General features: G+C 44.3%; 2 protein-coding genes across 2 annotated transcripts; both read left to right on the top strand.

The window, feature by feature from the left end:
• The first annotated feature begins 114 nt into the window (after positions 1-114).
• Positions 115-10,048, top strand: aldh16a1 (aldehyde dehydrogenase 16 family, member A1). Its single transcript, XM_035613983.2, has 17 exons — positions 115-384; positions 2,223-2,322; positions 2,652-2,778; positions 3,061-3,218; positions 3,316-3,393; positions 4,320-4,507; positions 4,595-4,753; positions 4,833-4,991; positions 5,317-5,473; positions 5,561-5,636; positions 5,822-5,927; positions 6,098-6,234; positions 6,413-6,583; positions 7,527-7,731; positions 7,993-8,178; positions 8,310-8,435; positions 8,561-10,048. The coding sequence occupies exons 1-17, from the start codon at positions 292-294 to the stop codon at positions 8,720-8,722; spliced, it is 2,388 nt and encodes a 795-aa protein (XP_035469876.2). The 5' UTR covers positions 115-291; the 3' UTR covers positions 8,723-10,048.
• Positions 10,049-13,152: 3,104 nt separating this feature from the next.
• Positions 13,153-14,679, top strand: LOC118288185 (ferritin, middle subunit). Its single transcript, XM_035613994.2, has 4 exons — positions 13,153-13,499; positions 13,835-13,981; positions 14,097-14,222; positions 14,325-14,679. The coding sequence occupies exons 1-4, from the start codon at positions 13,398-13,400 to the stop codon at positions 14,478-14,480; spliced, it is 531 nt and encodes a 176-aa protein (XP_035469887.1). The 5' UTR covers positions 13,153-13,397; the 3' UTR covers positions 14,481-14,679.
• The last annotated feature ends 739 nt before the right edge of the window (positions 14,680-15,418 follow it).

Here is a 15,418-nt window from a genome sequence, read left to right as displayed (position 1 = left end):
CTGTAATGAGTGAACCCCTTGGAAAAACGGAAACAACACCAGAAGAAAGAAGGGGGTGAAACATCTCGCCCTGCGCAGTTCAAACGTAGCTCTGCGCAGGTCAGGTCTCGGGGGTTTTGCAGTGGGAGGGAAGCCAGCAGGGTTTGTGTGGAGCGAAGACGGACTCCGTCCTCCTACCAGCCGTGGCCCCTCTCCTCGTCCTCCAACTCACCGCAGGTTCCCCTGAGCGTGCCCCACCACCAACTCCAGAATCGGACAGAGCGCCAGGGACCTCGCCGATCTGTAACTATTATGGCTGGTAGCACCACCACCAAGACCGTGTACGACATCTTCCGAAGCATGGAGTGCGGACCAGCAGCGACCCCCAGCTCTGCCACTGCACAGGTAAAGTTCCCGACCGGTTCTTTTTCTCCCCCGGCGGAGGGACCGGCTCCTGTGGCGTTAGCATATGTAGCCGGCATACTGTCGGAGCCATGTGAAGATCGTTAACTGTTAGCCCACTGTCACTCACAAGGCGAGCATGTGACCCAGACGGGTCAAGATAATGAAGGCTTCCTGATGTAGCTGTTGGTTTAGGAGGTCCGCCGGTGGTGTGAGGTGTCGGCGGGTCCGTGCTGTTCAATTGTAGATTCTGCACAGTGTTGTCATATTCTCCTATAGTTTGCTGTACGCGTTGTGATACATATTTCTCGTAGCCCTTTTCAAGATTGACCTCGTCCCTGCTGTCCTGTTATGTCACGATGGCAGCCTGGTTCACACACAGCGTTACATTATTTTTATTATTATTATTATAAGGTGACAACCAAATTTCATCTTTGTGAATATTCCCCCTGGGCCTTAACCACCGTCTCATGAAACCTGGATTTGAAAAACATCCAATTCACATACAGATGAATCTTGAGAGACACACAGAGTGGGTTACACCCCCCCCCCCAAAAGGGTAATTTGGCCCCACAAATGTTCAATGTTGGCCAGGAGAACATAATGTAAATACGTGTTATCTAATTTAGCAGTGTAGTGATGGAAAGCCCTTCAAAACAACCTAATGATCCACTAATTGTTTCTACTACTTATGTTTTCTTCGCCATTGGGGCCCATAGAAACATGCACATTTTTTGTGTATTACAGAGCAGCATTTAAAGGGGTCCGTAGATTTTGCACGTAAAGTTCAGTTCTCTTGTCATGAAGAGTGCTACTTAACCCGTGACAGTTATGTCTTCCATGGCATTGGAGGGGGAAAGATAACCCTGTTTATATGATCACTCGGGGTTAAGAGACAGCAACTTTACAATCTTCGGGTGTGGACTTTTACCAGGTAGGGAGGGTTCAGTGAAGGACACCGTTGAGTTCTACTGAACGAAAATGTGGAATCCAGTCTCTTGGGAGTCCGACGTGAGTGAAATGCTGGACTATCACCAAACATGATTACTGACGTTCTGCTGGAATACACACAAATACCATTGACCAAATTTGAATAACACTGAAAGTGATATTTTATCAGAGTAAATCAGAGCTGCTTCTCTGTGGTGAACTGTAGATGAGCTCAGTGGCCCAGACCAGAGAAAGTCAGCTCCGCACTTTGCTCTTTAGTCTGTAGATAGTTGACGCACACTCTCTCCTGCCCTGCCAGCCTGTTATCAGTCACTGTCCCGCAGAGGTGGCATCTTCCTGACCAATTACATGTGAGCGTCAGCTTTGGGTATTCCTCGTGTGCAGGTCGCAACCCTGCGTCCTGTGTAGAAGAAAGCCCCAGGGGCTCCTCCTCATTTCTTCCAAAGGCAGATGAGGCTTCTCTGCATTTCGAAAGAAGTCTTTCTCGTTCTCACTGTTTGTTTGTTCAAATTTTCGCCAAAAACTGACACCATGGATGTTTGTATTTCAACAAGCTAACAACAGAAATAAGAGTTGAAGTAAAAAGAAAACAGACATTTTGGGGACGGATTTATTGATGAATATTAAGCTTTAACAATGAATAAAAACTGGTAGGTTAATTTAAATGTTTTTTGTTGTTTTTTTCTAAAAAGAAAAAAAGCCCAATCTTGGAGATGTATCAGCACTTCTTTAAACTTTATTCACACTAACAAATCTTTGCCATGTGTCATAGCTGTCTACTTGTCGTCAAATCAACCTAAGACATATTTTGTTAATAATGGAAAAAGTTAGAGATGGTTTTATGTTGCCACCTTACCCTCAGTATTGTCTGTTCATGTCTCCTCCACTAGGCCTGGCTGGATCATCATTCTCGCTCTCTGGGTCTGTTCATCGATGGCAAGTCTGTCTGTCCAGCAGACAGACAGACTCGCTGCCTGGCTGACTCTAAAGGTAATGGCAGCTTTTGTTAGAGCTCAAAACTCGCCTTTATCATCTTAGATGGCAGATCATTTGACTTTTGTGAACCCAACAAAAGCACAACGTTAATATAACCTAGATATGAAAATATGATGTGACATTTCACCAGAATTTATACGCACGTTTGCCCAAAATCAATTGCTACCGCACACAATTAAAAACAAGTCAGTGATTCAGCCCATTTCTAAATGTCCTTATTTGTACTACAAAGAACTAAGTTCACAAATCAGGTTACCTTCATCAGTTTTTCTTGTTTGAATGAAAAACTATGATGCATCATATTTCACTGCTCTGCCCTCCAGGTGCTAACGTGTGCAGCACTCTGTGCGCTGCTGAGGACGATGTTTCCCAGTGTGCCTCCTCGGCCGTTAACGGCTACAAGGCCTGGAGCGGGATGACGTGCTACAACAGGGCCAAGGTTCTTCTCAGGTAGGACAAACTCCGCTCTGACATGCAGAGGTTTTTGGAAGTTTTAGCCAGTTTGCCACCGGCCGACTCGACTCTGACTCTGACTGTGTGTGTGTGTGTGTGTGTGTGTGTGTGTGTGTGTGTGTGTGTGTGTGTGTGTGTGTGTGTGTGTGTGTGTGTGTGTGTGTGTGTGTGTGTGTGTGTGTGTGTGTGTGTGTGTGTGTGTGTGTGTGTGTGTGTGTGTGTGTGTGTGTGTGTGTGTGTGTGTGGGTGGGTGTTTGCTTGCCTGCTCCTCCATCGCAGGCTGGTGAGTGTTCTCGGGCAGCATACCAAGTGTGTGTCAGAGCTGTGCGATCTGTGCGAGGCCTCCTGTTCCCCCTCCACCCTGGTCAGACTGCTGCAGTACTACAGCAGCTGGGCTCAGCTCAGGGACACGCTCATCACCGACTGGACACCACTGGGTGAGGGAATGAGGCTTGCATACATTTTTTTAATTGATGTTTTTAGTTGTTTTTTTAAAAATGTGATCAAATTATGTTTGTTTTCCCTCTATTCCAGGTGTGGTGGCTGTAGTCGTCTCTGATGACTGCTCTCTTTATTCCCTTATGCTCAAAGTCCTGCCATCTCTGGCCATGGGTAAGAAAAACAACAACATACACATGCCTCCACCTGCTCATTCAGGTAGTGGGTCTCCAGGAAGTCACACTTCTGAGGAAGAGAGGGAACAATTAGTGGTTTGCTAAAACACAAAGTTTACAACTCATGTCTCGTCTAAAAATTGGACAAAAACAGATTTATCCCACAACTCACATGAGGGTCTACGTCTTCCGAGGCCAGCTTGTGCAGATCCAGCAGGGCCTGGTTGACGTTCTTCTCCAGCTGCAGAGCGCACTGCATGGCCTCCAGCCCGCTGCCCCACTCGTCTCTTTCTGGTTTCTATGGGGGGGGGGAAATAAATAAATAAATATTACAGCAGACTGTAGCCTCGTTACATAGCGGCCTTGCGTACATTGCAAAATGATCGGAGTCAACAGCCACACTGCTGGATCTGTACAGACCTTGACGTCCTGGAGGAAGATGCGCCCTCCCCTGTTGTTCTGGAAGGACAGCAGCTTGTCGGCATGCTCGCGCTCTTCCTCACTGTTCTCCTTGAAGAAATGGGAGAAGCCTGGAAGGGCCACATCGTCACGGGAGAAGTAAAAAGCCTGTGTGGAGGGGAGGGCAGACAAAACAACCTGTTATGACAAAACATCACCCGTCATCAATTTGGCAAAAAGCCACCGTGACAAATGGTAGTTATGCAACCAAGGGCAGTGACACACACACACACACACACACACACACACACACACAGACAGGCTCAGGAAACAATGTCAACAACAAATATCTTGTTTACCCCAACCAGCATTCCAAAGGCAAATATTCCAAATATACAATTTCTTATAAGACAAGAGACAGCAGCAAATTCTCACATGTGAGAAGCTGAAGCCATGAGGAAAATTCTCTTGAACATGATAATAGTTAGAAAATAGTTGCAGTAACCAAGTCATGCTTTGTCCCAGGAAACTCCATCATCATCGTCCCCGGTCGCAGCACCGCCCCTCCAGCGCTCCTATTGGCACAGCTTTTTATGGGTGCAGGACTTCCCGCCGGGGCGCTTAATGTTCTAACAGGAAGTGACATGTCCCTGGGTGCCAGAGTGGCCCAGAACCCTGGCATCAGCTGCGTCGCCTACTGTGGCAACAAGCAGGTGTGTGTGGGAGAGATTACATTACACGTTTTTAATGTGAACAAAAATGTCCCTGATCAACACAAAAATGTTTCTCTTCCCGGTCAGGATGCAGTAACGCTTTGCCAGGCCACAGCAGGGATGGGCGTATCCGTTTCTGTCTTCCCCTGCATCGGTGCCACATGTCCCTTCATCATTTTCGAGTCGGCCGACATTGACAGCGCTGTGGACGGAGTGATCGAGACGGCTTTCAAGAAAAAGAAAGAGGTGATTCACGTAAAATGATTGCGTCAGACCACCCACCCTACAGTTCCTGTAGCAGCCCTCTCCCCCTCTCACCCCTCAGGTCAACTGGGTGCTGTGCGTGCAAGAGAGCGTGCTGGACAGTGTCGTGGCCCGTCTCAGGCTGCGCGTGGCGGGGATGAAGTGTGTCGGCCTGCCCAGTGAAGCAGACAGGGTGCTGGTGGACGCCGCAGTGCAGGAGGCTCAGCAGCAGGGGGCCAAGGTGAGTCAGAAAAACTATGCAGTGACTCTCAGAATGAGTGACTGAGACCAGAATTCTTTTATTTCATTTGTGTTTTCAAGATTTATTACATTTTGTCAGTTTCACGTCAATAACATCCGCCGTCGCATAACGACGTAGTATAGTGTAAGTCAAGTCGGATTCTCTGAGCAGCGCTGTCTGCTTTTTCCTAAGTCTTATGAATCCTCCTTTACACATTTCCTTGACCTCATGACGTTTTCCACTGAGGTCAAGGAATAGTAGATAGGAAAAGACGATGGGAAGGAAAATCCCAATCCACCTTGTTTCTCTCCGTGTCTCTCCTCAGTTGGTTCAGTCCTGCGCTGCCCCTCCTTCAGGTGCCCTTTACCCTCCCACGGTGATCTGTGGAGCCGTCCCCTCCTCTCCGTTTGTGGTCAGCCCTTCTCCGGGACCGCTGCTGCCTCTCATGACCTTCCGAAGCAACACCGAAGCTGTGACCCTGGGTAGGGAGACTTCGCTGTGGACACTGACGCAAGCAGTTGGTGAAGTTATTTCTCTGTTCAGACATTTCAAACCTTGTGTTTGAACAGGGAATCACAGTCCTCATGGCCTGGCAGCCTCAGTCTGGACTGAAGACCTCACGCTGGCTCTGGAGACGGCCAAGAGGTACGGTCACATTACTCTTCAACGTCTTCTTCTTCTCGTCCGTCAGGCCCATCTCACTGAGTTGACGTCTATGTTTCTTTGCTTCTGATGTTTCTGTCTTCTTTTCAAATCACGTTTTTTCTTCCAGGGTCTTGTTCTTTCCACTGATGTTTTCTTCTTCTTCTTCTTCCTCTCCCCCACCCCAGTCTGTCAGTTGGCTCCGTGTGGGTAAATTCCCACTCTGTGTCGGACCCTTGTCTGCCCGTCTCTGGTCACAAAGACAGTGGCACCTGCACTGATGGAGGACAGGAGGTGGGTTTCAGTGGTTTCTCTCACAGTTTACACTTTGACAGGGAACACATATGAATTCCAGAAACCATATATGAGAACAGAAACCAGCTACTTCAGCGATCAAATATAACCGTACCACGAGGCAGAAGAGTCTTGTATCGCATGTTGACCTCCACTCTGATTTCCACCAGGGTTTGTACCAGTTTCTACGCCCGTCCCGTTCTTCCTCTCCTCCTCTTCCTCGCTCCTCCCCTGTCTCTATGGACTACACAAAGTTTGGGACAGCAGCCTCCCCAGCTATCATTCCTGATGACTCGGACCCTGCCAGGTGGGTTCAGTGTAAATCTCTCTTCACTACAACGCATGTTCATAAGGCGTTAGCTGCACACATAAGAACATTTTAATAAATGTGGTAATAAGGTTGGGGAGATGATATTCTTCACTGCAAGAGTTTCACATGACTGATTTGTTGGGTGCGTATCTGTCTCTCCCTCCGCTCCCCTCAGTGCTCCTAAGTCCTACCAGCAGTTCGTGGGGGGCAAGGCGTGCAAGTCAGAGTCCGGCTGCAGTATGGCTGTGCAGCCACCAGGAGGCGGCAGTGTGTTAGCCTACTGTCCAGATGGAGGGCGGAAAGATGTCCGAAATGCTGTGGAGGCAGCGACCAAAGTCCAGCCCGGGTGAGACCTCTGGCAAACAAGAATCACACAAACACAACAGCAGCAGATTGCTATATCAAAGTCCAGCTAAGAACACAAATGCAAATTGTGCTGTCAAAGCCAGAGGATCAATTTACAAATTTATAAATGTGTAGAAGAGCCGTGTCCTGTTCCAGAAACGGTTCATGCTATATTTTTGTTAAACCCATCAAATTAAAGCTGAGAAGTATAAGCTTCAATCACATCTTTTATGGCTTTCAAATCCTGTGCGGTGGTGTACAGAAGCAAGACAGGGGTTACCAAAGCAACTAAACCATAATGAAAGTGATCTCTGTGCCTTGATTAGAGAAACCCGGAGTTTCGGTTTCTTCACTACAAAGCAGATTAAATGTGCAGATCTTTTAACGCAGTCTTAACATGTCAATTACCATCAGCAAACATATATCAAGATCATCTTAAATTCTGCTTTGGTCCCACAGTTAAATCCTGTTTGAGGCCTTTATTGTGTTGTGTCGTGTAATTGTGCAATCTGGCCCAGACTGAAACACTCAGTCTCCCTCTCCTAGTTAAAGTGTAACTACTTTTAAACTGAGCCATAAACCTGTCAATTATTAACATAAATATGTTTCATAGAGGTGAAATCTGGCTACATTCCGACTTTCAAGACTTTCATGAGGACACATGTAGGAAGGTGTGTTTATCTCCTTTTGAAGTCCAACATGGCTCTGGGAGCAAATGGGAAAAAAGCCATATTTGCTGACTCATACACAATAAAGTACATGAGTATGAACAAAGTGTATCAGCAGAGTTCAATAAGTTGAAATCCACAGCTCTTTTTGTTAAGACCATTAAAAGTACAGTTTATAATATAATATATAATATAACCTGACAATCGACCACACAGATGTGTGTGAATGTTGGCGCCAATGTTTCTTCATATTATTTCTTTTTAACTTCCTTCTAGCTGGATGAAGAAAAGTCCGTCTGCACGCGCTCAGTCTCTCCTCTCTCTGGCCAAGGGCCTGGAGTCAAAGAGGCGGGACATAGCCGTGTCAATCAGCATCCAGGCCGGTCTGTCGGTGGAGGAAGCGGAGAAGGAGGTGGACCTCAGCCTCGCGAGGCTCAGCGATTGGGCCGCTTACTGTGACAAAATCCGTGGAGGAACTCTGGTGAGGCTTTTTATAAATAAAGTAAATGGACTGTATTCATATAGCCCTTTTTTTAGTCTTATCGCCCGCTCAAAGAGCTTTACAGTAAAGGTCACACCACTGCTATCAAGGACATTTCTGCACACGGACAGGGGGTAGACCCTCTCTAGCCCCTGAGCCACAGCCTCCCTGCCAATGTGTCCTATGTGTCTTACCACCTTCTTTGTTGCATTCAACATCAGAAAACCGTTGACTCAGAGTACCATCAACCCTCTCCTTTAGCCTATGCCTCAGTCTGGTTCTGCGTTCTCCATCCCTGAAGCCCTGGGAGTCGTGGGCCTCGTCCTACCAGACAAGAATCCCCTCCTCTCGATGGTAACCCTTCTCGGGGCGGCCATAGCCACTGGCAACGCTGTCATCATGGTGCCCAGTCAGAAGTATCCACTGGCAGCCTTGGCATTCATCCAGGCAAGTGTTAACACATTCAACAAGGGCGACGGCAAAACATCAAATATGGCGTTCCACTTTGCCTCTTGTAATGTATCTATAAACACCATGATCATCTTTTAACCCATTTTTCTCCTCCTCCTGCTCCTCAGGTAATCCAGGCGTCAGACCTGCCAGCAGGTTTGGTAAATGTCATTTCAGGAAGTAGGAACCAGCTTACAGTGGCTCTGGCGAATCACAGTGTCATCAAGGCCATCTGGTACTGGGGTAGTGCTGAGGTAGGCGCCACATACCAACACATACACCAAACAACAGTGTTTTTAAATTTTTGTGAAAGCGTGGGGGTGCACTGCCTCTCTCATGTCCTCCTCTTCTCACCTGCTCTCCTGATTTCCTGCCACAGGGCTGTCAGTACCTCCAGCACACCAGCCCTCTGAAGACCCTGCGCCTGTTCCGCCAAAAGGAGGAGGAAGACGGTGGGAAGGATTGGACTCATCCCTCGCTCCTGGAAGAGATGTGGAGAAACGCCGTGCAGTGGAAGAGTGTTTGGATTCCCACTGCATAAAAAGACAGAGGGAGGGAGAATGATAGATGAAGGTGATAAAAATATAGAGGAAGGAAGTGTTCCAGATATCCACTGATTTGAACTTTGACCCGTAGGATGTTGATTGGAAAAGGCAGGATCAGATTCTAACCGTGAAAATCACAAGATGCCTATAAAAATGAAAAGTGAACAGACAACAAATACACTCAGTGACTGTTCATTAAGCAAAACCCTCCTTAGTTACTGTTACTACACCAATAGATCTTTCATCCCTCAGCTGAAGCGATGTCACTTTATTAACATGGTTAGAGTAACGGCTTCATAGTGAGGGACACATGCAGATGCACGAACATGAATGTGCACCTGGACTGGCTACCAGAACAAATAACAGAGAAGCTTGGATCACAACACAGTGTGGCTTCCATTACTCCACTGTATCATCACAACAGGGATTTATTTAGCAGGTTATGGGTGAGTGAGCAGAATTCGATAGATATATTAGTTATAAAAACATATTTAATTTTGGGGTTATACAGAGACAGGTAGACAGAGTCTCAGCCTGGGTTGAACTTTTGATTAAAATTCATAAAGCACTTAAAACAGACAGGAGATTTTGAAGGAATACTAGAAATATATATAAATATACTTTGTTGAAGGTCACATGTTATCAGCATTGCTGATACAGTACAGTATAAGACGATTGTTTTTTGGGGTTGTCAACAAGATATAAAAAAAAGTGTCACTGATACAAAGAATTTCAAATAGTATAAGGAATGTTCTCATTATTCAGTCTTCCACTGTGATAAAAAAAAATGCTTCAGCAAAATTTTTCACAATAAAATAATATTCCAGTTTATTTTGGGGTTTTTTAAGAGTGCAGGTATGAATGAAAGATGACAAGGGCTACACAAATACTAGCTAAAAAGGACCAATTCCTCATTTATTTGCCTTACCTAATGACTTGATGTCTTTCTACCTCTATCATCTGCCATTATGCTTCTCTAAGAAGTATCCTCACTCTAACGTCGCTGCATTTTTCAGTGTCTAACTTGCAATTTTATCTGCGTTCTGTCAATGAATGAGCAACGATCAATCCATCCTGTGAGAAGTCAATACAAACACGCTATTGTACTGTACTGCATATCTCTACTACTGTAGTGTAATATTGCTTTTAGCAATAGAAGCACACTTACTAACTGGTGCAAACATTCCCATTAAAATGTAGTTTGTTTCCATGTCCGAGTTACCATTTAAAAAGGTTTTTAACATCTGAATGTGTTTCTGCAGAATGATGCTGTGAGTCTCACTGTCTAAAAGCCATAATTAAAGGACAATTACATGAATTTACGCATTCTGTCTGTCATGTTTTTGGGGCTGTCTTTGGGCTGTTGTTTTGTCCACCATTCTCGTCCAGATTGAAATAACCCAACCATTAAAGCCATAAAAATGTGTAAAACACATGCATGGCTCTCGGATGATGTGATGTATCTACTTTTTAGTCCTGCACCTTCATAAGGTTCACAGTTATGTGTGAGATGTCCGAACAGCTATTGGATAGATTTACATCGGTAGAGACATTCATGTTCCCCACAGGATGAATTTTAATCCAATGGTGATCCCTTAACTTTCATTTAGCACCAGCATCAGATCAAAAATACATTTTGACCACTATCTAGATTATAGATGGCTGCAAATGTCATGGCTTTCTCACCAACCTCTACTTTGTATTTAGTGCTAATTAGCAAAAATTATAATGCATACACACTAAATTAGATTGATGGCTACACAAATGGAGGATTATGGTTCTGGATTACAGATTCATTTGGTTATTTATCTATAGGAATCTATTCAAACCTCAAAGCTTCTTTGTATATTTTAACCTGGACCTTTATTGCAGCAGACTTTTTGACTTGACAACCTACTACTTGTATTCATTGCATGCCCTATTGCATCGCAAGAACTGGAATGGACACGTCTTAACATTATCAATTTCAACGGGAACGTTCCCTGCTATCACTAGTTAAATTGAGGAGGCCTGATTTGTTGTTCACTGACAGTACAGCAGTAGTGTTGTAGGGCCAGTTGTGTCTAAATATTCTGTCACTTTTTCCACAATTTAGCTTACATTTAAAAAAAATTACAGAAAGGCAAATATTTGAACAGAAACACACATTTCATATTCCTGATATTTCAATAAATTTCAGGATCACTTTTCTTAGTTACACTAACACTGCACAAGAGACATTCATGTCCATGTCCAGAAATTGGTTCCCCTTTTCTTTCTGTCTCCCAGACCGGTTCTATCCAGCAGAGCGCTGACGTGACCTTCCTGTCTGACAGTTCACAGCTCACAAGACCAGATCAGGTTACCGACTCCCTGACCAAAACAGGAAGGTTTACAGTCTGTGTGGAATGCTGAGTCACAACAATGACACAGCACAATCCACAGTTGAACCTGACATTTTGTACACTGACTAATCGTGTCAACATGACACAGCAAAAAGTAAGGATGGTAGAGGCATTGGTGCTGTTTGAATTGCTGAGTCACTTTTTTGAGAGTGTAGGATGTATAGTATATTATAATATACTAATATTGTAAGGTCTCAACCTCACTATGTAAAGTACCTTGAGGTAATGTATGTGGCGCTACACAAATACAAATTAGGATGTGTTAGAAATTCTTCTTAATTGTGCTATAGCTATTGAAATATACAATAAAAGCATGAAAATGTATCATGGGGGTTTAATTGGCTTGCTAATTAAAATGGAAACAGCTTATCAGGCCGTATAACTTTACCAATGCATATTATACTAATGGAGGAAGATCCCTTGAACTTTCAACAAGAGAGTTAAAATGGCGGTTCAGATCAAATTGAATTTAAATGTCCCAAAATCAGGTTGGATGCTATCAAAATAAATGATAGGGTACGGTGAAGAAAAGGTGTGTACTTGTGTTTAGCAGGGGTAAACAAAGAACCGAGACACAAGTGGAAAATTACTGGCTCACACTGCTGTGTCAGTTGATCATATAGTCTAATAACCAAAGTCATGTGAATCATCTCATACTGCCAGGGAAAGCTAAATACAGAATATTTAGGTAAATATGAGGGCAAACCTCAACCCAAATTTCAATGCATCTGCGTTACATCCTATCAGATGGGCTAGGTTTACAACTCAGCTGTAGATGATCTACAGTTGTGGGTGAAAACTTGGAAGTGTGAAGGAAATTGTGACATCTAAATTTCTCTCATTTAATTAAGCAATGGTATCACCAATTCAACATATCCCATTTACTGTAGCAAATGTTTCCATCATTAGTGTGACAACATCAACTTTCATAAACTAACTTTTTTTCTTCTTTTGTTATAATGGTTGTTTTGCATCTATTCACTTTCTAACTGTTGGAGCCTATCCCAGCCTACCTGCCTTTGCAGGGGGCAGAGTACACTACAGACACACTATTGGGGGCTGACAACTGCTGTCTACACACGTATGTAAATGTGTATATTCATACAGACAGACATATTCAGCCTAATGGACAGTTCATTCTCTATTGGAGGATCTTCTCGCAGACACAAAAAAGAGAGGCAAATGCTTTGTGTAGAAAGGCTCAGCCTAAAAAACAACAACACAAATCGAATACAAGGATTTCTTTGGTCCCCGTGTTGTTTTTTGCAATGATAGGCCTTCTCGGGCTTTTCGGCCCCAGTGGCGTCTCGCAACTGTGCTGTGGTATTGAGTAATGCAATAAAAACTACCTTGGTTGGAAACATGTTGTCAGCAGTTTTTCAGATGTCATGTGGTGCGTTTATGAGGTGCGACAGGTCCAGTTCAACCTGGTTATGTGTAGGCCCAAAGTCTACTCACCGAAATACACCCATAAAAAATTGTTGGTCAAGTAATAATAATAATTATAATTATAATTATAATAATAAATTACAAAAGTGTTTACCAGCTCTACAATACTTTTTCATTTGCAGTTGCAAGTACTCGCCCTGTTTTTATTTGATAAATATTTCGATTTTATAGTAGCCTGATATTTTTTTGTTTGTATTCATGAGCTTGGGTATGTTCTAAGTTTTGTCTGTTTCTATGCTGGTGTGTAGGTAAAGGGGAAAGAACGTCACAACTCATTCAGGGTTTTAAAAAAATCGTTTAATGGTTTATTGTTCTTATTGAAGTCGATAACTTTGCACTGGGGACATGATCAAATAGAATACAGTTATCGATAATAAAAAAAAAAGGTTTTGAAGCAGCAAAAGTCATTGGACGTGTGTGTAAGCGGGTCGGATTAAAGAAGTAAACGTGTCCTCCCCCCAAAAAGTGCAACCTCATCCCTTGGCGCGTGGCTCGTTTGACGTCTGAGCCCAGCGATTGGTGGAGATGCGCCGAGTGACGCGTCGACTGTCACGAGGTGTGCGCAGTGGGGGTATAAATACGCGGAGCGTCCCGTCAGCCATTTCAGACCGGGGAAGAAACAGTTGTTCTTGCTTCAACAGTGTTTGAACGGAACTTCTACACTCGTCCCTCCTCCTCCTTCTTCTTTCCCTCCACACCATCTACTTTAAGCTAGTCGCGACGAAAGTCCTATATTTTTCTACTCGAACACTAACGACGAAACCGCCGCAGAGCTCTATTTTTGTACCGTTTTTGCTAAGAAAAAGCAGGGGAGAAGAAAACCCACACACCGGCCAAAATGGAGTCCCAAGTGCGTCAGAACTACAACCGCGACTGTGAGGCCGCCGTCAACCGGATGGTAAACATGGAGCTGTTCGCCTCCTACACCTACACTTCGATGGTGAGCAAAACAAAACCCCTCTGTTATTTGTAACTGTGGAAAACCCATGAAGATGCAATGGTCACTGGTTATTTCTATTGTTTTTCCCATAATGCACGTGTGTGTGTGTGTGTGTGTGTGTGTGTGTGTGTGTGTGTGTGTGTGTGTGTGTGTGTGTGTGTGTGTGTGTGTGTGTGTGTGTGTGTGTGTGTGTGTGTGTGTGTGTGTGTGTGTGTGTGTGTGTGTGTTTGGTTGCATAACTACCGTTTGTCACGGTGGCTTTTTGCCAAATTGATGACGGGTGATTTTTGGTTTTGTCATAACAGGTTGTTTTGTCTGCCCTCCCCTCCACACAGGCTTTTTACTTCTCCCGTGACGATGTGGCCCTTCCAGGCTTCTCCCATTTCTTCAAGGAGAACAGTGAGGAAGAGCGCGAGCATGCCGACAAGCTGCTGTCCTTCCAGAACAACAGGGGAGGGCGCATCTTCCTCCAGGACGTCAAGGTCTGTACAGATCCAGCAGTGTGGCTGTTGACTCCGATCATTTTTGCAATGTACGCAAGGCCGCTATGTAACGAGGCTACAGTCTGCTGTAATATTTATTTATTCCCCCCCATAGAAACCGGAAAAAGACGAGTGGGGCAGCGGGCTGGAGGCCATGCAGTGCGCTCTGCAGCTGGAGAAGAACGTCAACCAGGCCCTGCTGGATCTGCACAAGCTGGCCTCGGACCACGTAGACCCGCATGTGAGTTGTGGGATAAATCTGTTTTTGTCCAATTTTGAGACGAGATATGAGTTGTAAACATTGTGTTTTAGCAAACCACTAATTGTTCCCTCTCTTCGTCAGATGTGTGACTTCCTGGAGACCCACTACCTGAATGAGCAGGTGGAGGCCATCAAGAAGCTGGGCGACTACATCTCCAACCTCACCCGCATGGATGCCAAAAACAACAAGATGGCCGAGTACCTGTTTGACAAGCACTCCCTTGGGGGCAAAAGCTAAACACGCAAGCCTCAGGGTTTGGCCCGAGTGAGAGTATTAACAGGGCCTTTGAATAAACGCACCCGTCTGCTCCAACTGTTAATTGTCATAATGGAAGGATGAATGTTGGGTTGGCTTTGCCCTCATTACCTATAAGCCTCCTCGTGGCATTTTTAACACTCCCTGATCTGTCTATCTGAATAAACCTTTTGAGCTGGAATTTTGTCTCTATCTGCATCAATTTTAACATGTCCATATGAAAGTGTTTTACTGAGATGCTAACAATCATACAACTAACTTCCAAAGTGAACATTGTTGGTTTTAAATAGTGAATGGTTTATACTTTCAATTCACTAATGGTTAAGTAGTCTATTCTTGAAAAAGAGCTTGTATGTAAAATGATTTATATTGAAGAGAAAACCTATAGATTATAGTATACCCTTTAGTCACAAGAACTTGGCAGGCTCTCTTGGTTATGTATTTCTTCTTCTTTACCACAAGGTGGGGACAATTTCATTATTTGTTAACCAAGCTCATGGAAAACCTGGAGTCAAGTGATTTTTAATCAAAAGTCACTGTCAAGTTGAAGTACACAGTTTATACATGCTGTGAAAGACTGAAATTCACTATCATAGATGGCCGACTTACTCAGTTTTACTATTATTGCTATATACACACAATATTTGAAATTGTTTACTTTCCAAATGTACGTCCAATATTCAGTCTTTCAGCTTATGATGCCGTGAGACTGAACCAAAAATGTGAAACTGTGGCCAGGCAATAATCTGTCCTTGCTGTAAAGCTCCCTGGAACCAAGGGGAGCTAAATATAATTATCCGTTGGTTCAGCTGTAGAAGCAACCTCTTTCACTCTGTGGTAATATTTGTTAAATTGTTAGCTTGAAAATATCAATTACAGCCGCTTTAAATTACATCTCAGAGTTTAAAATGCATCATTTC

Source organism: Scophthalmus maximus, chromosome 17, assembly GCF_022379125.1.
Source record: "Scophthalmus maximus strain ysfricsl-2021 chromosome 17, ASM2237912v1, whole genome shotgun sequence".
Taxonomy (NCBI): Eukaryota; Metazoa; Chordata; class Actinopteri; order Pleuronectiformes; family Scophthalmidae; genus Scophthalmus; species Scophthalmus maximus.
The sequence above is the reverse complement of the archived record's forward strand: the minus strand, read 5'-3'. Positions and strand labels throughout refer to the sequence as shown.